The sequence below is a fragment of the Rutidosis leptorrhynchoides genome, chromosome 7 (assembly GCF_046630445.1).
Source record: "Rutidosis leptorrhynchoides isolate AG116_Rl617_1_P2 chromosome 7, CSIRO_AGI_Rlap_v1, whole genome shotgun sequence".
NCBI lineage: Eukaryota > Viridiplantae > Streptophyta > Magnoliopsida > Asterales > Asteraceae > Rutidosis > Rutidosis leptorrhynchoides.
The window spans coordinates 63,330,094-63,356,180 of record NC_092339.1 but is presented as its reverse complement, the minus strand read 5'-3'; the positions used below and the strand labels follow the sequence as shown (position 1 = coordinate 63,356,180).

Here is a 26,087-nt window from a genome sequence, read left to right as displayed (position 1 = left end):
ATTCAGTTTTTTTAACTTTATACTCTATGGTCTTACTAGAACTCGCAGAATTTTTTATTTGTTACCTTCAAACTTATAAGTCTTCATCTTGTGAGATTACAAATTTTGTTAAATAGCACGTTGTTTAATACTATATAATGTAGTGATACATACTGTTGTTAGAAGAAATAAAACATAACTCACAACTCAAAATCATACTAACACACACTAAACACATTTACAGCTTTGATAACAGACACCTAACAACACAACGACTTTGAAAAAACAAAGTTTTTCATGTAACCAAATAAAATTATATAGACAAAACTATAGGGAGGGCTGGAAAAAAAAACGAAAAATCTACCAGTTATAATGGATTATTTATTAATTTTTTTATCATTCCGTGCAACGCACGGGCTCATAAAACTAGTGTAATGTATATAGAAGTAAACCATAAGTGCTCCCTTACAAAAACTTGAGGAATGTTGAGGTTCAGTTCGAGTTGGCCTACTGTTCCCCATCCTTTTTTCCCCAAACTGATTTTGAAACCCTAGGCAATCCAATCATCTTTCAACGATTTCAGAAACTTAAATTCATACTTCTACTTACAAAATGTCATGTTAATTTTGGCGTCGAGCTAATTGCAAGTAAATTAGGGCTTCAAACTGACGAATACTAAATTGCAGTTGAATCTTCAAATGGAGCAGATCATTGGTGAAATTCGTGACAATTTCCGCACTCTTGCGTAGGTGTTTTATATTTATTTTTTTGTGCACTTTTTTCGCTGTTTAATTTAGTTTGTTGTACTAGTTTTTTGATTCATTTCATTATTCAATTTGTTGAATTTTATTCTAAAGACGTTTGACAATTGTGATTGTTCATGTATTCTTAGAGTACAAGGTGTCCATGTCTAATGAAAGACCAAGTTGACTTTCAGTGACATGGGTGGAGGTGTCCACGATGTGCATTTCAGTGTCCATTTCTGTGTCTATTCAGTTATTTTATGCTCCTAACGGCTAGTTTTCAAAAATTCAGAAAAAAAACGGCTAGGTATGTCGACCATGATCAACCGCCGCCGACCCGGTGTCGACCGACGATTGATTTTGGTGTCCATTTTGACCGACTGCGAAAAAACGGTGTACTCTTATTTGGAGTATTATATGTCAATTACTGGCTAAGAGTGTGCTATATACATATCCATGAACATTGTTTCTAGCCACTTGTTCCATATCAGAATTGAGCTATAGTCCCCTGACCTGCAGTCAAGTCAAAGGCGTATTTTTTGGATTTTTGAAGTTAGAAAAGGCGGCAGTTATTACCAACTTTAATTCTATCTTAAAACTTAAATTTGCCGATAAATGTTCATATTTTACTAGTAATGGTAGTTTCTTTTCCAGTATAGTAATATTTGGAATAGTGGTTCTACTTTATGTATGGCTGGCGAATATAATACATGTAATGAGTGTTCGTCTTGGAAAAAAATTGGTTATTTTATTAAATGACTAGATACTAGTGTCTTTAAATTTAGTGAAAGAATAGAATTAGTATGTATATATATATATATATATATGTATATATATATATATATATATATATATATATATATATATATATATATATATATATATATATATATATATATATATATATATATATATATATTTTCTGTGGTTAAGTTGCATTCTTAGTCTTGCCAATTTGCCATTTTGATATTTATATATAGAGGTAGTAGTTATTGTCACATGTGAATCATTTATAGTTCAAACTATGTTCAGTCTGATATTCGTCTTCTCTTCAATTATAGACGAATAACATTTTAATGATAATTATCGACTTTTTTTTTTGGGCTTCAGAGATGGTTTTCAGAAGCTGGACAAGTTTGAAGACTCCGGTAGACAAAGTAGACTGTTGGAAAATCTTACAGAAAACATGAGGGAGTGCAAAAGGCATGCAGTCTTTGTTTTTTGTTTTTTTTTTTTTGTTTTTTTCCATATATGTTAAAATGGACCATTTTTTATTAACTTCATGAAATAATTTGCATCTGCTCGATTAAGTAAGTTATGCTTTAAAGATGGTAATCTATTGTATTTGTGTCTCGTTAGGTTGATCGAAAAGTTTGATCATGAAATCGAAATGGACGAAGGTGAAAGTCCTCTAGAGGTCAGCAAGAAGCTAAAGGATGAGAAGCAATCAATGGTAAGATTCGAATGTAACTTATCATTGTCGTGCACCATTATTGAATATTGATACTAACTTGAACACATAAACAGGGTTTTACATACATGTGACTCATTTATTACATGTCTGTTACGTTAACAACTCATTTTATAGAGTGCTTGTGTGTTTTCAGATCAAAGCGTTGAATTCATATATGTCATTCATAAAGATGTAAGTGCATTTACTTTTCTTAAATCATGTACTTTTTCAATGTTCGTGTTTGACTCAAAACTTATAATCTTATTGTCTTATTTAAAATCCAGATACCAAAACATACTTGGAAATAAGAAGGTTGAACTTTTCATCATGGAGACTGGTAATAGTAAACCTATGGCTGAAGAAAATGCTCGTGTTTCATCAGGTGAGATTATACCTGGCAAACAGGTCAGGTTGGGTCTGTTTGGGTAACGGGTCAAAACGGTTTTGGGTATGGGTCATGGGTTAAACGGATAAAAAAATTTAAACGGGTACAAACGAGTCATGTTGGGTCGGTTTGGGTAACAAGTCGAAACGGGTAATGGGTCAGATGGGTCCAAACGGGTCATATACTGATACATTTGCTTTTTTACATTTATTATATCGTTTTAGTTATTATTATTTATTATCAATGTTAGTTATATCATAAGACGATATCAATATACATGATAATTCATATAACCATTAATGTTTTCATAAATGATTAGCGGATGACACTTGTTATGCTTGACCCATTAGACATGTCGCTATTTATTGAATTTTAGGATTTGATACACATTTGAGTTGACCCGTTCTTTTATATTTTGTAAAAGACCCAGTAGGTTGGAGAAACACTGGAGAAACACTCGTTGGACTTTTTTTTAAGTTTTGGTTTACATTGCCGGGCCTAATTTTTTTCAAGACCCATTTGACCCAAAAGCATGACCCATTTGACTCAAATTTGAGAGTATGGGTCTCAATTGCCAGGTATAGCTGAGATGGATCAGGCGATTGAACTCTCTAATAAGGTGACATTCTATATCTTTATTTTGTTTGGTGGTTGATGTCAATATTACTTCGCAGTTATATAAGATACATTATATGTACAGGTGGTTTACGAACCAGTTATATTGGGAATCCAAACTGCTGATACACTGAAAAGCCAAGTAAGTATATGTTATCTATTTTTATTTATTTATTTATTTATTTTTATTTTTTCTTTGTAAAATCCAGTTGACCTTACCTTTGTTCTTTATTCAAATATTTATGCTAGTACGATACGAATTTTTATAATTTTCTCGAACCTGACACAATTCAGGTCTCTATTAAAATGGAATCCGAACTTATGGAGACTGGATACCATGTTTCAACCAATAATCTACCAAATAATTCCCTCTTATCTTCTAGTTCTGAATTTACCGAGCCACAATATCCATTTCAACAATTTCAGCAACAACCACTTTCACAACAAATGCCACCACCACTACCGGAACCTTCTAGAAGCAAGAAACCTGCTTCGAAAACACCTTGGACTCAAGATGACGAAACGCGTTTGGCTCAATGTTGGGCGTTAGTTTCCGAAGAGACGAAAGTCAAAAATTCCCCATCCCAAGAGTCTTTTTGGTATCGAGTAAGGTTTGAATACAATATGGGCGCTAATGTACAACGGAGAAAAGATCAGTTATCTTCCAAATGGAGAGACATGAACCAACATGTTACCAAGTTCAACGACTTATTCGTTAAATTGACTAACGCACGAGCAAATGATGGTTCAGACTTGAACGTAACGGAGCTAGCCCTTGAAACATATCTACGAGATGAAGGTCATGCATTTATGCATCTTCATGCGTGGAACATCTTGAAGGATAAACGGAAATGGTTGAATCCCGATCCAGTGATTTTGGGAAGAAGAAACAAAAAACGACCAACAGATGTCAAAGACGATGATTCACCGGTAAATCTTGACGGTCATGATCTATTGGGTAACAACGCAAATTCATGTCCACCCAAGAAATCAAAAAAACGAAAACGTCCGACGGGTGAGGAAGATTTACCATTAAATCTAGATGATCATGAGCTACCATGTCCAACCGAAAAGCCAAATGAATCGAAACGTTTAGTTGATGAAGAAAATTCACCGATAAATTTTGACGATTGTGAGTTAATTGTTGACGACGCCATTCTATATCAACCGAACAATCTAGAAAAGTCAAAAAGTCAACGTTCATCATCAACTGGTGTGCGAATGTCAGAGGGTTCTTCACATGATAGTGTCCTTTTAAGTGACAGAGTCTTTGAAAAGCTAAATGCGATTCTCGGAAAGCAAACTGATCTAATGGATCAAAAGATTCGTCTAGAGCAATTAAAATTTCTTGCGTTTAAAACAGATGAAATGTTGGAACAAGATCGTATATTGGTAGAGAAGGAAAAGGCAGCCATTAGGGACAGATTTAACTTGTAGACTTGTATGCTTGAAATAATGTTCCCTTATCTGGTGTAATGTGCATCTATTTATTGTTAATGTAAGATGTAAGATTGTAAGTTGTTTGTATTAACAAAATGTAACGTGTGTATTTAACTATTTATATATTGATGTACTTTTAGTTTGTATACAGTATACATGTTAGTAGGTTTTTTCTTTAATTGTATTTGTACCTTTAACTCTTTTAAGGGATATGTTTTGAGATAAAAAGATGGACGGATATCTTTCATTATTGTAGATCATAAAGTTTATTATCTATGCACTTACTCGCAAGTGTTTAATATTCAGGATGCAACACTAATTATAAGTTACCTAGAGGCTTAGTGGAATCAATCAGGAAAAAAAAAAAAAAAAAAAAAAAAAAAAAAAAAAAAAAAAAACTTGTTTTGTATATTGTAAAATAAGTAAGTCGCAACAAGAGGCAAATATGATAACTAACTCACAATAGCTTGTTTTCCATTAGCTTAATTTAACATACAAACAAGTGCATAGGATTTTTTAAGAACATGATAACTAACTCACAATATTTCTAACAATCATAAACAAGAAGATGCTAACAAGGTAAGTTTTCTAATTAAAACATTTAACATTAACATACAAACATTTAGAGATTAACTATTGTCGAGTCCAACTATCGAACAAAGAAGGGGTCACGAACCACAGATGATAAATTAGTCTTTGTGGCAACCTTCCCACCAACAATAGGAACTAAACTTCCAACGTGATTAAACACATCAGAAAAGGAATAAAGCTGATCATTCCCCAAACTTTTTATGACCCTTTGTGAATCTGAATCATACACAAACAGTTGTCCATTATCCTTCTCCATCAAAAACTCGCCTTTCAATCCACACCCCAACGGTTTAACCTTCCTATTTTGAATTTCAAATGATGTATATTTCGTCCACGATGAAACAACTCCATATTCTTTCATCACCCACACCTCAAACAACATCATAGATTCAACCCTTAACCAACCGATTACCGCAAGTAATTCCTTCATTGCTACAACCTTCCAACGAGCATCTTTAATACATCCGGTAAATTCAAACTTGGGTGGCATTATGTAATGAAATACCTCCTCGTGAAAATCAAAACAAACAATCACTCTCGCGTCATCCAATCCCCTAGAGTCGAAAGCAGGCCAATGAAGGTTCCCATTCAAAAACACTCTACATGCCGACATAGGGGTTAAAAAATCATCAAAACCAGGATTAATCTCCCTCCATGAATTCGTACTCAATGAGAATATCTCAACTTGCTTCGACATAAAACCATAATGTATAATTCTTAACACCTTGTAGTCCTTAACAACATCATCAAACCCAAAACCTAACATAACATGTGTTGGACGATCATGTTGAGGACGATCAATAGTCGAAATAGGCAAGTCTTTAAAAACCATAGTAGCAGGATTCCATAACAAAATAACCCAACCAAGCGGCAAAAAACTCAAACAAATCAACCCGTTACAGCTCCCGGAAACACTTGCCGGATTTGAAATGTTGATATCAATTGGGATTTTGATTGATTTGTATGATGAATCGCATAAGATCAAACCAACGGTGGGACCAGAGATGGTGGATACTGGATATTTAGTAAGGAAAGATTGATCTGAAATGGTGGATTGATTTTGAATATGTTTGGAGATGAAATTAGGGTTTTCAAAAAGGGAGTACCATGATTTGGAAACGGATTTGAACCGGAGAATGGATCTAGTAGGAACACGCGACAAGATATCAATGATTAAGTCTTCTGGCAGCTCTTTCGACATTGAAAATTAGGGTTTGGTTATTTGGGTGGGTTTCTGATAGTACCTTTTTTTTTTTTTTTTTTTATAAAACTAGACTACAAGTGTCTGATAATACCTTTCTTTGTAATAAGATATATATAATATAATACTTCCTCTCCAACTCATCTCTTGAATCGTTGTTTCGTAATCAGACCCTTTAAAAACCCAAAATAAAAAATTAGGTTAGTGTTATGATAATATTAATAATAATTAATAATGATAATTAATAATAACGGGGTTTTACATACGTGTGACTCATTTACATTTCTTAAATCATCTATCAATTTTTTCAATGTCCGTGTTTGACTCTATAATCTTATTGTGTTTTTTAAAATCCAGATACTAAAACATACTTGGAAATAAGAAGGTTGAACTTTTCATCATGGAGACTGGTAATAGTAAACCTACGGCTGAAGACAATGCTCGTGTTTCATCAGGTGAGATGATACTTTGAAAACAGGTCAAGTTGGATCGGTTTGAGTAACGGGTCAAAACAATTTTGAGTTGAAATGGGTCATGAATCAAACGGATAAAAAAATATTAAACGGTACAAACAGATCATGTTGGGTCAGTTTGGGTAACAGGTCGAAATGGGTAATGGATCAAATGGGTCAAATAGGTCCAAACGGGTCATATACTGTTACGTTTGATTTTTTACATTTAATACTCCCTCCGTCCCAAATCTATTGTCCATTATTCCATTTTGAGATGTGCCAAATTAATTGTCCAGATTCTTTTTCAACCAATCAAAAGAGGTTATTCTAGAGAGAGAATATATATTATTTGTGGAGAATGAAGTTAGTGAGATTTTCTAAAACTGCTTATTTTTTGTTGGGGGACAATAGATTTGGGACGGAGGGAGTATATTGTTTTAGTTATTATTAGTTATAGTTATAGTTATAGTTATATTTATTATTTATTATATTATAAGAAAAATCAATTTACTTAATAAATCATATAACCATTAATGCTTTCATAAATGATTAACGGATGACACTTATTATACTTGACATATTCACAATACCCATTAGACATGTCGCTATATATTGAATTTTTAAGATTTGATACACATTTGACCCGTTCTTTTGTATTTTGTACAAGACCCAGCAAGTTCGAGAAACACTCATTGGACCTTTTTGTGTTTTGATTTACATTGCATGACCTAATTTTTTTCAAGACCCATTTGACCCAAAAGTTTGACTCATTTGACTCAAATTTGAGAATATGAGTCTCAATTGCCATGTACAGCTGAGATGGATCAGGCGATTGAACGCTCTAAAAAGGTGACATTCTATATCTTTATTTTGTTTGGTGGTTGATGTCATTATTACTTTGTGGTGTTATATAAGATACGTTATATGTATAGGTGGTTTATGAACCAATTATTTTGGGAATTCAAACTGCTGATTCACAACAAATGCCACCACCACTACCAGAACCTTCTAGATGCAAGAAACCTGCTTCAAGAATAGCTTGGACTCAAGATGACAAAACACGTTTGGCCCAATGTTGGGTCCTAGTTTTCGAAGAGACTAAAGTGAAAAATTCCTTATCCCACTAGTCTTTTTAGTATCGAGTAAGGTACGAATACAATATGGGCGCTAATGTACAACGGAGAAAAGATCAGTTATCTTCCAAATGGAGAGACTTGAACCAACATGTTACCAAGTTCAACGACATATTCATTAAATTGACTAACGAACGAGCAAATGATGGTTCAGACTTGAACGTAACGGAGCTAGCCCTTGAAACGTATCAACGAGATGAAGATCATGCATTTATGCATCTTCATGCGTGGAACGTTTTGAAGGATAAACGGAAATGGTTGAATCCCGATCCAGTGATTTTTTGAAGAAGAAACAAAAAACGACCAACAAATGTCAAAGATGATTCACCAATAAATCTTAATCATGATCTATTGGATAACAACGCAAATTCATGTCCACCCAAGAATTTAAAAGAACCAAAACGTCTAACGGAAGAGGAAGATTTACCTTTAAATCTAGATGATCATGAGCTACCATGTCTAACCGAAAAGCCAAATGAATCTAAACGTTTAGCTGATGAAGAAGATTCACCTATAAATTTTGACAATTGTGAGTTATTTGTTGACGATGCTATTCGATGTCAACCGAACAATCTAGAAAAGTCAAAAAGTCAACGGTCATCATTAACTGGTGTGCGAATGTCAGAGGGTTCTGCACATGATAATGTTGTTTTATGTGACAGATTCTTTGAAAAACTAAGTGCGATTCTTGAAAAGCAAGCGGATGTTATGGATCAAAAGATTCGTCTAGAGCAATTGAAATTTCATGCCTTCATAACGGATGAAATGCTTGAACGAGAATGTATATTGATTGAGAAGGAAAAGGCAGCCATTATGGAAAAATTTAACTTGTAGACTTGTATGTTTGATTTAATGTTCCCTTAATCTAAGTGTAATGTGCATTTATTGTTCATGTAAATTGTATGTATTAACAAAATGTAACGTGAGTTTTTCTTGTTGGTGGTTACATGTTTTGTTTGCTAGGTTTGCTCGATGCGGTAGACAGTTTGTAATCTTGTGCGTGTTTGATTGTGAGCCATTTTTTGCTTTTTTGTTAGTTGTGTTTGTTGCTATGTTTTGTATGTTAGTTTGTGTCGTTTCGTTCATTTATTTCCTTTTTAGGGTGTTACGTTTTGTGGTTGTGATGTTGCAGCTTTGTTGGTTTGTCATGTTGGATCTTGTAGATGTGTTTGTAATGTTGCGAGGGGTACGCGTATATATTATTCTCCAAATTTAAAGGTGTTTAATTCGATTGCCAAGTTCTCAACGCCTAATTAGGTACTATTATTCTTCACAAATCCAGAGAAAATACACGAGCAGTTAGTCAATATATGATATTGTTTAGTATTCCGGTCCGAATTAACCAGTCGCTAACCTATTAAAACTGTAAACCGGACCGAGTTTTGAGGTTTGGTAAATTTCAAACCAGCAACCGCATCGTCAATATTCAAAACTGGACCGAACCAACTAAATTAATATGGTTCAGTAGGTTTTTGCAGTTTGACGGTTTTTTATACACTCAGGCTTCTCAACACATCACTCAACAGCCAACACCCTCATATTACTACTCCCTTCATCCCACCACATTTGTAACAACACAATCATTACCCAGAAAAACTTTATAACTTTGCTCCGTTACTGCTACGACTAGTCCAAATATTATACTCCATTCCCAATAATTTGTCCACTACCCTTTTCTCGCTTGTCCTAAATTAATTGTGATAAAATTAATGTGATAAAGTTGTTTATGAATTTAATGTAGGATTTTGCTTAACATGCATAAGATGTTTGTACGTTGCGGTTACATCTTGACTTTTAGTAGCGGTTCTTGATACATACAATGCTTTACGCATGTTAACGACCACTCTAAAGGTTGTCGTTAGCTAAATCCTTTAATGTATGTTGTATGCATGTAAGACAAAAAAAAAGATTTTGTTAACGATAACTTTTGTGGTTGTCGTTAACGTGCATAATATGGTTGTACATCGCATTACAGGCACTATAAAGTTAATACGGAGTATGTAGTTATCATGCACAACCATTTTATGCATGTTAATAACAACCTGAGTTGTCGTTATTAAGGCTCTCGTTAGCGAATTTTATTATATGGTAACAATCGGAACGTGTAGTAATTAGCAAGGTTGCAAAATCTGATATTCATCGAGTAATTGGTCGAGATATTGGAAGTAGTAATCTGCAATTCAGAATTAATTGGGGATATATCAGATTGTAGTTTTTATACATTCAAAATATTAAATTTTAAAATTATATGTGTAAAATATAGAATAAAATCATAAACGTAAACATAAATTTTAACACAATTGTCTAAAATCAATCTTTTGTCCAATATTTATTAAATTCTAGTTTAAAATCTAACCATTACACAAATTAAATTATAAAATAAACTAGTTTGTAGTGCGAAATGTGGACGGAAGGTTCCAAATATGCTCAACAAGATCATCGGTTAGTTGGTCGTGCACCATCCTATCTCTTATCTCTTGGATGATAACGTCTTGATCCTGTCCTCTATTCGGTACGCTCTGGACGATTCTCTATCGGTTCGATGATGAAATCTTCCTCCCAATCACTTAACGCAAATCCTTGGTCTTCTAAAATCATATTATGTAATATGATACAACAATCCATAATTCTTCGCATCTTGTTTACCGACATAGTGCGTGCCACTAACCTTAAAATACGAAATCTACCTTAAAGAACCCCAAATGCCCTCTCAACATCCTTTCGGGCACTAGCTTGAAACTGCGTAAACTTAATCCTTGGGTCATCTGTCGGCGCCACAAAACCTTTGACTAGGGTAGCCAATCAGGATATATACCATCAACTAGGTAATAGCCTTTTTTGTAATGATTACCATTTACCTCAAATGGTGCGGGTGGAGTTTTTCCGTTCTTTAGTTTATCAAAAACAGGTGACTGATTCAAAACATTTATATCATTTTTAGAACCCGCCATCCCAAAAAATACATGCCAAATCCATAAGTCATATGAAGCAACTGCTTCAAGCATAATTGTGGGTTTCTTGTGATCACCCCGAGTGTATTGTCCGTTTAAAGCAACTGGACAATTCTTCCACTCCCAATGCATACAATCAATACTCTCGAGCATACCCTTAAAACCATGTTTCTCCTCATGTTTACTATATAATCGTTCAACAGCGTATGCATTGGGAGATCTCATGTAACGTTCTTTGTATAAATGAATAATACATTTACAAATGTTGTCTAAACAAATTATTGAGGTTTGCTCACTCATTTTTAAATATTCATCAAACATATCGGCGGCAGTTTCATACGCCAACTGGCGTAGAGCCGAAGTCATTTTTTGCACTATTGTAAAAGATGGCCTACCGGTAGCATCAAAACGTTCCCTAAAATAACTAAAATAATCGGGAATTTCATGACTATCGTAATCAGAAATACCTCGAGATATTCGGAGAAATAACTGAATACGCATACGAAACTTAAATTTATGTTGCGGATACACGGGCTGCTCATGAAAAAAATCCTTCCATAAGTTTTCTACGGCTTTCTCACGATCTCTTGGAATATAAATTCGGGATCTTGGAACATGCTCGGATGATTCGACTTAGACATATAAGGAATCGCCACTGTTTTACGCACGTTAAAACTGGATCCTTTAATGTATGTTGTATGTACGTAAGACATAAAAATATTTTGCTAACGATAACCTTTGTGATTGTCGTTAACATGCATAATATGGTTGTACATGACATTTACATCCACTATACAGTTAATAAGGAGTATGTGATTATCATGCACAACCATTTTGTGCATGTTAATAACAACTTTGTGAGTTATCGTTATTAAGGCTCTCGTTAGCATTTTTTATATGGTGACGATCAGAACGTGTAGTAATTTTCAAGGTTGAAAAAATTTGATATTCGAGGAGTAATTGGTCGAGATATTGGAAGGAGTAATCGGTAATTCATAATTAATCGGGGATTAATCGGATTATACTTTTTATACATTCAAATATTAAATTATAAAATTAAATATGTAAAATATAAAAGAAAACCATAAACGTAAACATAAAATTTAACATAATTGTATAAAATCAATCTTTTGTTCAATATTTATAAAATTCTAGTTTAAAATTTTAGTTTAAATTCTTGTTACTCCGTAAAATACTGAACAATGTTTACTTTGACCGACTTTGATCAACAAATTCGATTTTGATCCATTAGTTGATGTTGAACGATAAATTTAACGTATTTTAGAAAATCGGAACCGACTACTCCTAAAAGAAAGTAATAGAAAATAATCGATGAGCAATCAGGTTTTTTTTAATGGTAATAACTATGGTCAAGAAAAATAAATTAATGCCAAAAGATCTATCCATCTTCATCTTCAATTCAACTACTCCGTATCATTAATTCTTGTAGCAACTTACATATAATAAATCTTTAACCACAACCTTAACTCCCTTCTTTATTCCTTCTTCAACAACATATCTCTATTTTATAGATCTCTGGTTAGTACCGTTTCCGACCACCGGCATCTCGCCAGTGGTTCGGCTTTACTTGCTTTCCGTCGTAATAAGGTACAACTGTTCATTCCTTTGTTTCTCCGGCGTCACTCGACTTGATTCCTTATCCGGTCACTTTAACGGCATCCAGGCGGTGATTCCGTGCCCTTATTTCTCGGGATCTGGGGTTTGTTTGAGTTTTGGGGTTTGGTTTTGGGTTCGGTTCTTTGGGGATGACAGGGTTTGTTGCTGATCTCACTTGATGGTTCATTGTAGTGCCTTTTTTCCTTCCTGGGTAGTTGTAGGCGACGAGTTCCATTAGAACTCTAAAGGTACTTTGGTAGATTTGGGCTTTGTAGTGGGGTTGGTGGGTTCCTGGCAGGTTTTGAAATGTCCCGTTCATATCGATTATAAACGTTCCATATTAATTGATTTCGTTGCGTGATTTTGACCTCTATATGAGACATTTTTCAGAGACTGCATTCGATTTTTAAACAAACCATAACCTTTATTTTATCAATAAAGGTTTAAAAATATTACGACGATTATCAAATAATGATAATCTAAAATATAGCGTTTTCACACGATTATTACATAATGGTTTACAATAATATTACACATCAATTTAAATCTTCGAATGCAGTTTTTAAACATTATAATACAAGCATGCTGACTCCAACTCTTGTCCATAAATTTGCATTCAACAGCGGAAGCTCTTAATAATCACCTGAGAATAAACATGCTTTAAACATCAACAAAAATGTTGGTGAGTTATAGGTTTAACCTATATATATCAAATCGTAATAATAGACCACAAGATTTCATCTTTCAATAACATACAATCTGTATAAAAATCATTCATATGTTGAACACCTGGTAACCGACATTAACAAAATGCATATAGAATATCCCCAAAACAGAAATCCATCTGTATTAATTACTCGAAGTACTAAAGCATACCATTTTCCAGTATGGGGGGAGTTAGTGCCCGTAGATCTACCTTTAGGATTCGCGTCAATTAGGGTGTCTGTTCCCTAATTCTTAGGCTACCAAGTTAAAAGGGTGATATTCGGTATTTATAATCCAACATAGAATGTAATTTCAAGTACTTGTGTCTATTTTGTAAAACATTTACAAAACTGCATGTATTCTCATCCCAAAAATATTAGATTTAAAAGTTGGACTATAACTCACTTTTACAGATTTTTACTTCGTCGGGAGTAAGACTTGGCCACTGGTCGATTCACGAACCTATAACAAATATATACATATATATATCAAAGTATGTTCAAAATATATTTACAACATTTTTAATACATTTTGATGTTTTAAGTTTATTAAGTCAGCTGTCCTCGTTAGTAACCTACAACTAGTTGTCTATAGTTAGATGTACAGAAATAAATTGATATATATATTATCTTGAATCAATCTACGACCCAGTGTATATACGTCTCAGGCTAGATCACAACTCAAAGTATATATATTTTTGGAATCAACCTCAACCCTGTATAGCTAATTCAAACATTACTGCGTATAGAGTGTCTATGGTTGTTCCAAATAATATATATACATGGGTCAATATGATATGTCAAAACATTTGCATACGTGTCTATGGTATCCCAAGATTACATAATATATTAGAATACATGTATAATACAATATAAATTAGCTAGGATATGATTTGTATAGAATTGTTACAATATTTCTCGTAGCTACAACAATCAAAAAATATCCAATCTTGTTTTACCCATAACTTCTTCGTTTTAAATCCGTTTTGAGTGAATCAAATTGCTATGGTTTCATATTGTTTATAACATATGAAACTAAACAATTCTTCAAGTTTGCCACTTGATCTCATTTTAAACATCATTTGTATCTTGACGATTACAATCTGCGTTCAAACCTTTCATGATTCTTGAAAACACCTCAATCGAGAGGATGAACCAACCATATTTCATCCGCAAAGAAATGATTTATGCATATAGTTATGCACCTGAAACACTCTCAGAAACTGAGTAAACGTGTAACGCATAGCTGTGCTAATTCCTTTAGCATTATTATTACCGAAAATAACTTTGTAAACTCTTTCCAAATTAGCCAATTTTGTCACAGCTCCAACAAGTCAACTTCGACTTTTCGTTCGAAACAACCTTATTATAACCTTGATATATATGCGTGCTCTTTTATTGTTACCGGGGAACCTTTTATATTCCACCATATTACCAGCAGATGTACCAGTAGCCTCGTCGCTCCTTGGTTTAAATCTCTCCGACAAATCGCTATATTTATCTATTGAAGTCTCATCATGTACTCATTCGCACCTTGTAACAAGAATTGCCATACCAATTACCGAGAATCAACAATCAGTACTTTAAAAACTCACAACATATCTACATCAACAGTTATATATATAATCTCTTAGAATTAGGATCTTTCATTCTAAAATTCTGAAAAACACTCAGTCTACTAATCAATACTCAGAATGTTGAAAAAGCTGAATGAAGTAGCAGAAACCGTAGACAACCATAAACAACCTTAATCATCGGAAGTTTGATGATAAAAGATAGTATGTTGGCAAAGCTCGGAAAATTTGGAACTGAAAAACGGATTGAGCAAACTATAAAGGAGACTGTGGACAAATCACAAGGACTAAATTTGTACTTAATGAATTCAGATGATTATGTATCTGATGAACTCTTCAGCGAATATCTTGCTCCTTATTTATTCTAAATCCTTGCGAAAGGATCTTCTTCATCAACTTTTGATCTTAGAAGTTCCAAAATATCGTCATAAATATCTTCGATATTTCTGAAGATATTTTTATAACTATTCTTATCTGAAATCATTAATCTCTTAGTGCTATTAGTGTTACATCATATAGAAACTATTAGTTTCTATATTCTGTAAACTTTCGAGCTTAAAATATGAATGTTATTGAAGTAATGTTGGGAACTGATGCATGAGTTAGTATAATATAATTACACTTGATCAACGTGATTATATTACAGTAAGTCATGCTTTGTTTCTAATGGGACGTGATGATTCACAGATCATAACGTCATCATGTGCCATGTTACATAACTCTTTCATTCTACTTAACTCCTGAAAGAAAAAAAAAATCAAGAAAATGTATTCTTGATAGTTCTATCTTCCGTGATGTTGATAAAATTGAAAAGCAAATCGTGCTATCACGTTCCTTCCTGCTTAGAACATTATAATCATTCAAAACTCTATATCTATAAATTCTGGACCATTATTTGTGAAATGTCACGTTCTTATTGATTAAAAACGTTCCATATTAATTGATTTCGTTGCGAGGTTTTGACCTCTATATGAGACGTTTTTCAAAGACTGCATTCATTTTTAAAACAAACCATAACCTTTATTTCATAAATAAAGGTTTAAAAAGCTTTACGTAGATTATCAAATAATGATAATCTAAAATATCATGTTTACACACGACCATTACATAATGGTTTACAATACAAATATGTTACATCGAAATCAGTTTCTTGAATGCAGTTTTTACACAATATCATACAAACATGGACTCCAAATCTTGTCCTTATTTTAGTATGCAACAGCGGAAGCTCTTAGTATTTACCTGAGAATAAACATGCTTTAAACGTCAACAAAAATGTTGGTGAGTTATAGGTTTAACCTATATATATCAAATCGTAACAATAGACCACAAGATTTCATATTTCAATACACATCCCATACATAGAGATAAAAATCATTCATATGGTGAACACCTGGTAACCGACATTAACAAGATGCATATATAAGAATATCCCCATCATTCCGGGACACCCTTCGGATATGATATAAATTTCGAAGTACTAAAGCATCCGGTACTTTGGATGGGGTTTGTTAGGCCCAATAGATCTATCTTTAGGATTCGCGTCAATTAGGGTGTCTGTTCCCTAATTCTTAGATTACCAGACTTAATAAAAAGGGGCATATTCGATTTCGATAATTCAACCATAGAATGTAGTTTCTCGTACTTGTGTCTATTTTGTAAAGCATTTATAAAACCTGCATGTATTCTCATCCCAAAAATATTAGATTTTAAAAGTGGGACTATAACTCACTTTCACAGATTTTTACTTCGTCGGGAAGTAAGACTTGACCACTGGTTGATTCACGAACCTATAACAATATATACATATATATCAAAGTATGTTCAAAATATATTTACAACACTTTTAATATATTTTGATGTTTTAAGTTTATTAAGTCAGCTGTCCTCGTTAGTACCCTACAACTAGTTGTCCACAGTTAGATGTACAGAAATAAATCGATAAATATTATCTTGAATCAATCCACGACCCAGTGTATACGTATCTCAGTATTGATCACAACTCAAACTATATATATTTTGGAATCAACCTCAACCCTGTATAGCTAACTCCAACATTCACATATAGAGTGTCTATGGTTGTTCCGAAATATATATAGATGTGCCGACATTATAGGTCGAAAAATTGTATACGTGTCTATGGTATCTCAAGATTATATAATATACAATACAAGTTGATTAAGTTATGGTTGGAATAGATTTGTTACCAATTTTCACGTAGCTAAAATGAGAAAAATTATCCAATCTTGTTTTACCCATAACTTCTTCATTTTAAATCCGTTTTGAGTGAATCAAATTGCTATGGTTTCATATTGAACTCTATTTTATGAATCTAAATAGAAAAAGTATAGGTTTATAGTCAGAAAAATAAGTTACAAGTCGTTTTTGTAAAGGTAGTCATTTCAGTCGAAAGAACGACGTCTAGATGACCATTTTAGAAAACATACTTCCACTTTGAGTTTACCCATAATTTTTGGATATAGTTTCATGTTCATAATAAAAATCATTTTCCCAGAATAACAACTTTTAAATCAAAGTTTATCATAATTTTTAATTAACTAACCCAAAACAGCCCGCGGTGTTACTAAGACGGCGTAAATCCGGTTTTACGGTGTTTTTCGTGTTTTCAGGTTTTAAATCATTAAGTTAGCATATCATATAGATATAGAACATGTGTTTAGTTGATTTTAAAAGTCAAGTTAGAAGGATTAACTTTTATTTGCGAACAAGTTTAGAATTAACTAAACTATGTTCTAGTGATTACAAGTTTAAACCTTCGAATAAGATAGCTTTATATGTATGAATCTAATGATGTTATGAACATCATTACTACCTCAAGTTCCTTGGATAAACCTACTGGAAATGAGAAAAATGGATCTAGCTTCAAAGGATCCTTGGATGGCATGAAAGTTCTTGAAGCAGAATCATGACACGAAAACAGTTCAAGTAAGATTTTCACTCGAAATAAGATTGTTATAGTTATAGAAATTGAATTAAAGTTTGAATATGATTATTACCTTGTATTATAAAGATAACCTACTGTAAGTAACAAAGGTTTCTTGATCTTGGATGATTACTTGGAATGGATTTAGAAAACTTGGAAGTAAACTTGCAATCTTGGAAGTATTCTTGACTTAATGAAACTAGAACTTTTGGAATTTATGAAGAACACTTAGAACTTGAAGATAGAACTTGAGAGAGATCAATTAGATGAAGAAAATTGAAGAATGAAAGTGTTTGTAGGTGTTTTTAGTCGTTGGTGTATGGATTAGATATAAAGGATATGTAATTTTGTTTTCATGTAAATAAGTCATGAATGATTACTCATATTTTTGTAATTTTATGAGATATTTCATGCTAGTTGCCAAATGATGGTTCCCACATGTGTTAGGTGACTCACATGGGCTGCTAAGAGCTGATCATTGGAGTATATATACCAATAGTATATACATCTAAAAGCCGTGTATTGTACGAGTACGAATACGGGTGCATACGAGTAGAATTGTTGATGAAACTGAACAAGGATATAATTGTAAGCATTTTTGTTAAGTAGAAGTATTTTGATAAGTGTCTTGAAGTCTTTCAAAAGTGTATGAATACATATTAAAACACTACATGTATATACATTTTAACTGAGTCGTTAAGTCGTCGTTAGTCGTTACATGTAAATGTTGTTTTGAAACCTTTAGGTTAACGATCTTGTTGAATGTTGTTAACCCATTGTTTATTATAACAAATGAAATGTTAAATTGTTATATTATCATGATATTATGATATATAATATATTTTAGTATGATATATATACAGTTAAATGTCGTTACAACGATAATCGTTACATATATGTCTCGTTTCGAAATCATTAAGTTAGTAGTCTTATTTTTACATATGTATTTCATTGTTAATACACTTAATAATATATTTACTTATCATTTAACATAATTAACCAAGTGTATCAATATCTTAATATGATTCATATGTACCTAGTAAGACGTTGTTATAACGATAATCGTTATATATATCGTTTTCGAGTTTCTTAAATTAATATTCTCATTTTTATGTATATAACTCATTGTTAAAATACCTAATGAGATACATACTTATAATAAAATCATGTTAACTATATATATAACCATATATATGTCATCGTATAGTTTTTACAAGTTTTAACGTTCGTGAATCACCGGTCAACTTGGGTGGTCAATTGTCTATATGAAACCTATTTCAATTAATCAAGTCTTAACAAGTTTGATTGCTTAACATGTTGGAAACACTTAATCATGTAAATAACAATCTCAATTAATATATATAAACATGGAAAAGTTCGGGTCACTACAGTACCTACCCGTTAAATAAATTTCGTCCCGAAATTTTAAGCAGTTGGAGGTGTTGACGTATCTTCTGGAAATAAATGCGGGTATTTCTTCTTCATCTGATCTTCACGCTCCCAGGTGAACTCGGGTCCTCTACGAGCATTCCATCGAACCTTAACAATCGGTATCTTGTTTTGTTTAAGTCTCTTAACCTCACGATCCATTATTTCGACGGGTTCTTCAATGAATTGAAGTTTTTCATTGATTTGGATTTCGTCCAACGGAATAGTGAGATCTTCTTTAGCAAAACATTTCTTCAAATTTGAGACGTGGAAAGTGTTATGTACAGCCGCGAGTTGTTGAGGTAGCTCCAGTTGGTAAGCTACTGGTCCGACACGATCTATAATCTTGAATGGTCCAATGTACCTTGGATTTAGTTTCCCTCGTTTACCAAATCGAATAACGCCTTTCCAAGGTGAAACCTTAAGCATGACCATTTATCCAATTTCAAACTCTATATCTTTTCTTTTACTGTCCGCGTAGCTCTTTTGTCGACTCTGGGCAGTTTTCAATCTTTGTTGAATTTGGATGATTTTCTCGGTAGTTTCTTGTATTATCTCCGAAACCCGTAATCTGTCTATCCCCCACTTCACTCCAACAAATCAAAGACCTGCACTTTCTACCATAAAGTGCTTCAAATGGCGCCATCTCAATGCTTGAATGGTAGCTGTTATTGTAGGAAAATTCTGCTAACGGTAGATGTCGATCCCAACTGTTTCCGAAATCAATAACACAAGCTCGTAGCATGTCTTCAAGCATTTGTATCGTCCTTTCACTCTGCCCATCAGTTTGTGGATGATAGGCAATACTCATGTCTAGACGAGTTCCCAATGCTTGCTGTAATGTCTGCCAGAATCTTGAAATAAATCTGCCATCCCTATCAGAGGTAATAGAGATTGGTATTCCATGTCTGGAGACGACTTCCTTTAAATACAGTCGTGCTAACTTCTCCATCTTGTCATCTTCTCTTATTGGCAGGAAGTGTGCTGACTTGGTGAGACGATCAACTATTACCTAAATAGTATCATAACCACTTGCAGTCCTTGGCAATTTAGTAATGAAATCCATGGTAATGTTTTCCCATTTCCATTCCGGGATTTCAGGTTGTTGTAGTAGACCTGATGGTTTCTGATGTTCAGCTTTGACCTTAGAACACGTCAAACATTCTCCTACATATTTAGAAATATCGGCTTTCATACCTGGCTACCAAAAATGTTTCTTAAGATCCTTGTACATCTTTCCCGTTCCAGGATGTATTGAGTATCTGGTTTTATGAGCTTCTCTAAGTACCATTTCTCTCATATCTCCAAATTTTGGTACCCAAATTCTTTCAGCCCTATACCGGGTTCCGTCTTCTCGAATATTAAGATGCTTCTCCGATCCTTTGGGTATTTCATCCTTTAAATTTCCCTCTTTTAAAACTCCTTGTTGCGCCTCCTTTATTTGAGTAGTAAGGTTAGTGTGAATCATTATATTCATAGATTTTACTCGAATGGGTTCTCTGTCCTTTCTGCTCAAGGCGTCGGCTACCACATTTGCCTTCCCCGGGTGGTAACGAATCTTAAAGTCGTAATCATTCAACAATTCAATCCACCTACGCTGCCTCATATTCAGTTGTTTCTGATTAAATATGTGTTGAAGACTTTTATGGTCGGTATATATAATACTTTTGACCCCATATAAGTAGTGCCTCCAAGTCTTTAATGCAAAAACAACCGCGCCTAATTCCAAATCATGCGTCGTATAATTTTGCTCGTGAATCTTCAATTGTCTAGATGCATAAGCAATCACCTTCGTCCGTTGCATTAATACACAACCGAGACCTTGCTTTGATGCGTCACAATAAATCACAAAATCATCATTCCCTTCAGGCAATGACAATATAGGTGCCGTAGTTAGCTTTTTCTTCAATAATTGAAACGCCTTCTCTTGTTCATCCTTCCATTCAAATTTCTTCCCTTTATGCGTTAATGCAGTCAAGGGTTTTGCTATTTTGGAGAAATCTTGGATGAATCTTCTATAGTAACCAGCCAATCCTAAAAACTGGCGTATGTGTTTCGGAGTTTTCGGGGTTTCCCACTTTTCAACGGTTTCAATCTTTACTGGATCCACCTGAATACCTTCTTTGTTCACTATGTGACCGAGGAATTGAACTTCTTCCAACCAAAATGCACACTTTGAAAACTTAGCGTACAGTTTTTCTTTCCTCAATACTTCTAGCACTTTTCTCAAATGTTCTTCGTGCTCTTGATCATTCTTTGAGTAAATAAGTATGTCATCGATGAAAACAATGACAAACTTGTCAAGATATGGCCCACACACTCGGTTCATAAGGTCCATGAACACAGCTGGTGCGTTAGTCAATCCAAACGGCATAACCATAAACTCGTAATGACCATAACGCGTCCTAAAAGCAGTTTTTGGAATATCATCCTCCTTTACTCGCATTTGATGATATCCAGAATGTAAATCGATCTTCGAATAAACCGACGAGCCTTGTAGTTGATCAAATAAGTCGTCAATTCTCGGCAGTGGATAACGGTTTTTGATGGTAAGTTTGTTCAACTCTCTGTAGTCAATACACAACCTAAATGTACCATCCTTCTTCTTGACAAACAAAACAGGAGCTCCCCATGGTGATGTGCTTGGTCGAATGAAACCACGTTCTAATAGTTCTTGCAGTTGGCTTTGCAGTTCTTTCATCTCGCTGGGTGCGAGTCTATAAGGAGCACGAGCTATTGGTGCAGCTCCTGGTACAAGATCTATTTGAAATTCAACAGATCGATGTGGAGGTAGTCCCGGTAATTCTTTCGAAAATACATCGGGAAATTCTTTTGCGACGGGAACATCATTGATGCTCTTTTCTTCAGTTTGTACTTTCTCGACGTGTGCTAGAACAGCATAGCAACCTTTTCTTATTAGTTTTTGTGCCTTCAAATTACTAATAAGATGTAGCTTCATGTTGCCCTTTTCTCCATACACCATTAAGGGTTCTCCTTCTTCTCGTACAATGCAAATTGCATTTTTATAACATACGATCTCTGCTTTCACCTTCTTCAGCCAGTCCATGCCAACTATTACATCAAAACTCCCTAACTCTACTGGTATCAAATCAATCTTAAATATTTCGCTACCCAGTTTAATTTCTCGATTCCGGCATATATTATCTGCTGAAATTAATTTACCGTTTGCTAATTCGAGTAAAAATTTACTATCCAACGGCGTCAATGGACAACTTAATTTAGCACAAAAATCTCTACTCATATAGTTTCTATCCGCACCCGAATCAAATAAAACGTAAGTAGATTTATTGTCAATAAGAAACGTACCCGTAACAAGCTCCGGGTCTTCCTGTGCCTTTGCCGCATTAATATTGAAAACTCTTCCGCGGCCTTGTCCATTCGTGTTCTCCTGGTTCGGGCAATTTCTAATAATGTGGCCCGGTTTTCCACATTTATAACAAACTACATTGGCATAACTTGCTCCGACACTACTTGCTCCGCCATTACTCGTTCCGACACCATTTGTTCCTTTCGTTCTGTTAACCCCTGGTCCGTAGACCTCACACTTCGCCGCGCTATGACCATTTCTTTTACACTTGTTGCAAAATTTGGTGCAGAACCCCGAGTGATACTTTTCACACCTTTGGCATAGCTGCTTCTGATTGTTGTTGTTGTTGTTGCGGTTGTTATTGTTGTTGGGATGATTGTTGTAGTTGCTGTTGTTGTTGTTGTTGTTGTTGTTGTTGTTGGGCCGTTTGTTGTAGTTGCGATTGATGTTGCGATTGTTGGGATAATTGTTGCGATTATTGTTGTAATTGCTGTTGTTGTTGTATTGGTGATTCTTATCACCGTTTTCCTCCCACTTTCTTTTGACTTGCTTCACATTGGCCTCTTCAGCCGTCTGTTCTTTAATTCTTTCCTCAATCTGGTTCACTAGTTTGTGAGCCATTCTACATGCCTGTTGTATGGAGGCGGGCTCGTGTGAACTTATATCTTCTTGGATTCTTTCCGGTAATCCTTTCACAAACGCGTCGATCTTCTCTTCCTCATCTTCGAACGCTCCCGGACACAATAGGCACAATTCTGTGAATTGTCTTTCGTACGTGGTAATATCAAATCCTTGGGTTCGTAACCCTCTAAGTTCTGTCTTGAGCTTATTGACCTCGGTTCTGGGACGGTACTTCTCGTTCATCAAGTGCTTGAATGCTGACCACGGTAGTGCGTACGCATCATCTTGTCCCACTTGCTCTAGATAGGTATTCCACCATGTTAACGCAGAACCTGTGAAGGTATGCGTAGCGTACTTCACTTTTTCCTCTTCAGTACACTTACTTATGGAAAACACCGATTTGACCTTCTCGGTCCACCGTTTCAATCCGATCGGTCCTTCGGTTCCATCAAATTCCAAAGGTTTGCAGGCAGTGAATTCTTTGTAGGTGCATCCTACACGATTTCCTGTACTGCTAGATCCAAGGTTATTGTTGGTATGTAGCGCAGCCTGTACTGCGGCTATGTTTGAAGCTAGAAAAGTACGGAATTCCTCTTCATTCATATTCACGGTGTGTCGAGTAGTCGGTGCCATTTCCTTCAAAATAGTCAAATGGAACAAGTTAATCATACAGAATATTAAGAGTAGTTAATAGTATTTCGTAGCATAATATGAACTCATTTATAAAAGCTTTTTCTTCATATTAGCGTTTTATAAGTTTAAATTCGGGTAGTACCTACCCGTTAAGTTCATACTTAGTAGCTAATATACAATTCAACTACTACAATTCTATATGAAAAACTGATTATAATAATATTTCGCGTTCAAACTTTTATACAATATTTTACAAACTTACAATACCGCTTATTTTACATAAAGCATGAAATATAGCACACAATAACTTTGATACAAGATAGTTGTGAAGATAATTCTAGCTAGTACACAAGTCGTTCAGCAAAGGCAATAAAGACACGTAATTCATACGTCCAGAAATAAGTCATGCATTCTGGTTTTACTAGGACTACTTCCCATCCTTGGTCTTGTGGAACATAACCGTTATGGCCGTTGATAAGACAGCGTGTTGTAACTTCGTCAAAGGGACGAGGGTTACGTAATGACCAACAGTCTCGTAATAACCTAAAAACCTCATTTCTTACCCCAATTACCGACTCCGTCACTTGTGGGAACGTTTTGTTTAATAGTTGTAGCCCGATGTTCTTTTTCTCACTTTGGTGAGAAGCGAACATTACTAACCCGTAAGCATAGCATGCTTCTTTATGTTGCATGTTAGCCGCTTTTTCTAAATCTTGAAGTCCTATATTCGGATACATTGAGTCAAAATAATTTCTTAACCCGTTGCGTAAAATAGCATTTGGGTTCCCCGCAATATATGCCTCAAAGTAAACACATCGTAACTTATGGGTTTCCCAATGTGATATCCCCCATCTTTCAAACGAAAGTCTCTTATAAACCAAGGCATTCTTGGAACGTTCTTCGAATGTCTTACAAACTGATTTCGCCGTAAATAGTTGTGCCGAAGAATTCTGACCGACTCTAGACAAGATTTCATCAATCATGTCTCCGGGTAGGTCTCTTAAAATATTGGGTTGTCTATTCATTTTGTGTTTTTATACTGTAAAATAGACAAGAGTTAGATTCATAAAAAAATAATTATTAATACAAGCAATATTTACATATATCATAAAGCATAAGCACACTATATTACATATATTACACCACACGAATACAACTATCTTATTCCGACTCGCTCGTTTCTTCTTCTTCGGTTTTGGTTCGTTTTGCCAAGTTTTTAGGGATATATGATGTTCCCCTAATACGAGCCGTCGTTTTCCACATTGGTTTAGAAAAACCTGGTGGTTTAGAGGTTCCCGAGTCATTATTACAACTTAAGGACTTCGGGGGTTGACGATACATATAAAGTTCATCGGGGTTGGAATTAGATTTCTCTATTTTTGTGCTCTTTCCCTTATTATTTTCTTTTGCCTTTTAAAATTCAGTTGGGGTAATTTCTATAACATCATCGGAATTCTCGTCGGAATCCGATTCATCGGAGAATTGGTAATCCTTCCAATATTTTGCTTCCTTGGCGGAAACACCATTGACCATAATTAACCTTGGTCGGTTGGTTGAGGATTTTCTTTTACTTAACCGTTTTATTATTTCCCCCACCGGTTCTATTTCCTCCTCCGGTTCCTCCTCTTCCGGTTCTGATTCTTCTTCCGGTTCTGATTCTTCTTCCGGTTCCTCTTCGGGAACATGTGAATCAGTCCAATATATATTCGACTCTTCGTTATTATTAGGTGAGTCAATGGGACTTGTGCTAGAGGTAGACATCTATCACACAATATCAAACATGTTAAGAGATTAATATATCACATAATATTCACATGTTAAAAATATATAGTTTCCAACAAAAATGTTAAGCAATCATTTTTAAAGAAAACACGGTCGAAGTCCAGACTCACTAATGCATCCTAACAAACTCGATAAGACACACTAATGCAAATTTTCTGGTTCTCTAAGACCAACGCTCGGATACCAACTGAAATGTCCCGTTCTTATTGATTAAAAACGTTCCATATTAATTGATTTCGTTGCGAGGTTTTGACCTCTATATGAGATGTTTTTCAAAGACTGCATTCATTTTTAAAACAAACCATAACCTTTATTTCATAAATAAATGTTTAAAAAGCTTTACGTAGATTATCAAATAATGATAATCTAAAATATCATGTTTACACACGACCATTACATAATAGTTTACAATACAAATATGTTACATCGAAATCAGTTTCTTGAATGCAGTTTTTACACAATATCATACAAACATGGACTCTAAATCTTGTCCTTATTTTAGTATACAACAGC

The 26,087-nt window shown here is 34.4% G+C and overlaps 3 protein-coding genes across 4 annotated transcripts; 1 reads left to right on the top strand and 2 right to left on the bottom strand.

Moving 5' to 3' along the window:
* Nucleotides 1-454: 454 nt before the first annotated feature.
* On the top strand, nt 455-4,777 carry LOC139857650 (uncharacterized). 2 transcript variants are annotated; one of them, XM_071846471.1, is made up of 8 exons: nt 455-724; nt 1,833-1,925; nt 2,082-2,175; nt 2,330-2,367; nt 2,460-2,557; nt 3,139-3,179; nt 3,261-3,317; nt 3,470-4,777. In XM_071846471.1, the coding sequence occupies exons 1-8, from the start codon at nt 678-680 to the stop codon at nt 4,610-4,612; spliced, it is 1,611 nt and encodes a 536-aa protein (XP_071702572.1). In that variant the 5' UTR covers nt 455-677; the 3' UTR covers nt 4,613-4,777. The 2 variants fall into 2 exon arrangements, with proteins under 2 accessions (XP_071702572.1, XP_071702571.1); XM_071846470.1 differs by having other exon boundaries at nt 3,118-3,179.
* Nucleotides 4,778-5,086: 309 nt separating this feature from the next.
* LOC139858200 (F-box protein CPR1-like) lies at nt 5,087-6,570 on the bottom strand. Its single transcript, XM_071847053.1, has one exon. The coding sequence runs from the start codon at nt 6,405-6,407 to the stop codon at nt 5,265-5,267; it is 1,143 nt and encodes a 380-aa protein (XP_071703154.1). The 5' UTR covers nt 6,408-6,570; the 3' UTR covers nt 5,087-5,264.
* A 4,211-nt stretch (nt 6,571-10,781) lies between these two features.
* On the bottom strand, nt 10,782-11,309 carry LOC139859301 (uncharacterized). The gene has a single exon (XM_071848097.1). The coding sequence runs from the start codon at nt 11,307-11,309 to the stop codon at nt 10,782-10,784; it is 528 nt and encodes a 175-aa protein (XP_071704198.1).
* Nucleotides 11,310-26,087: the final 14,778 nt, after the last annotated feature.

What these genes read in the sequence shown, in the direction of transcription:
- LOC139857650 (XM_071846470.1), top strand. Translation starts at nt 678, where the DNA reads ATGGAGCAGATCATTGGTGAAATTCGTGACAATTTCCGCACTCTTGC. An exon ending in TATATGTCATTCATAAAGAT is followed by an intron (nt 2,368 to 2,459) that starts GTAAGTGCATTT and finishes TTTAAAATCCAG; the next exon opens with ATACCAAAACATACTTGGAA. An exon ending in CTGATACACTGAAAAGCCAA is followed by an intron (nt 3,318 to 3,469) that starts GTAAGTATATGT and finishes GACACAATTCAG; the next exon opens with GTCTCTATTAAAATGGAATC.
- LOC139858200 (XM_071847053.1), bottom strand. Translation starts at nt 6,407, where the DNA reads ATGTCGAAAGAGCTGCCAGAAGACTTAATCATTGATATCTTGTCGCGT.
- LOC139859301 (XM_071848097.1), bottom strand. Translation starts at nt 11,309, where the DNA reads ATGACTTCGGCTCTACGCCAGTTGGCGTATGAAACTGCCGCCGATATG.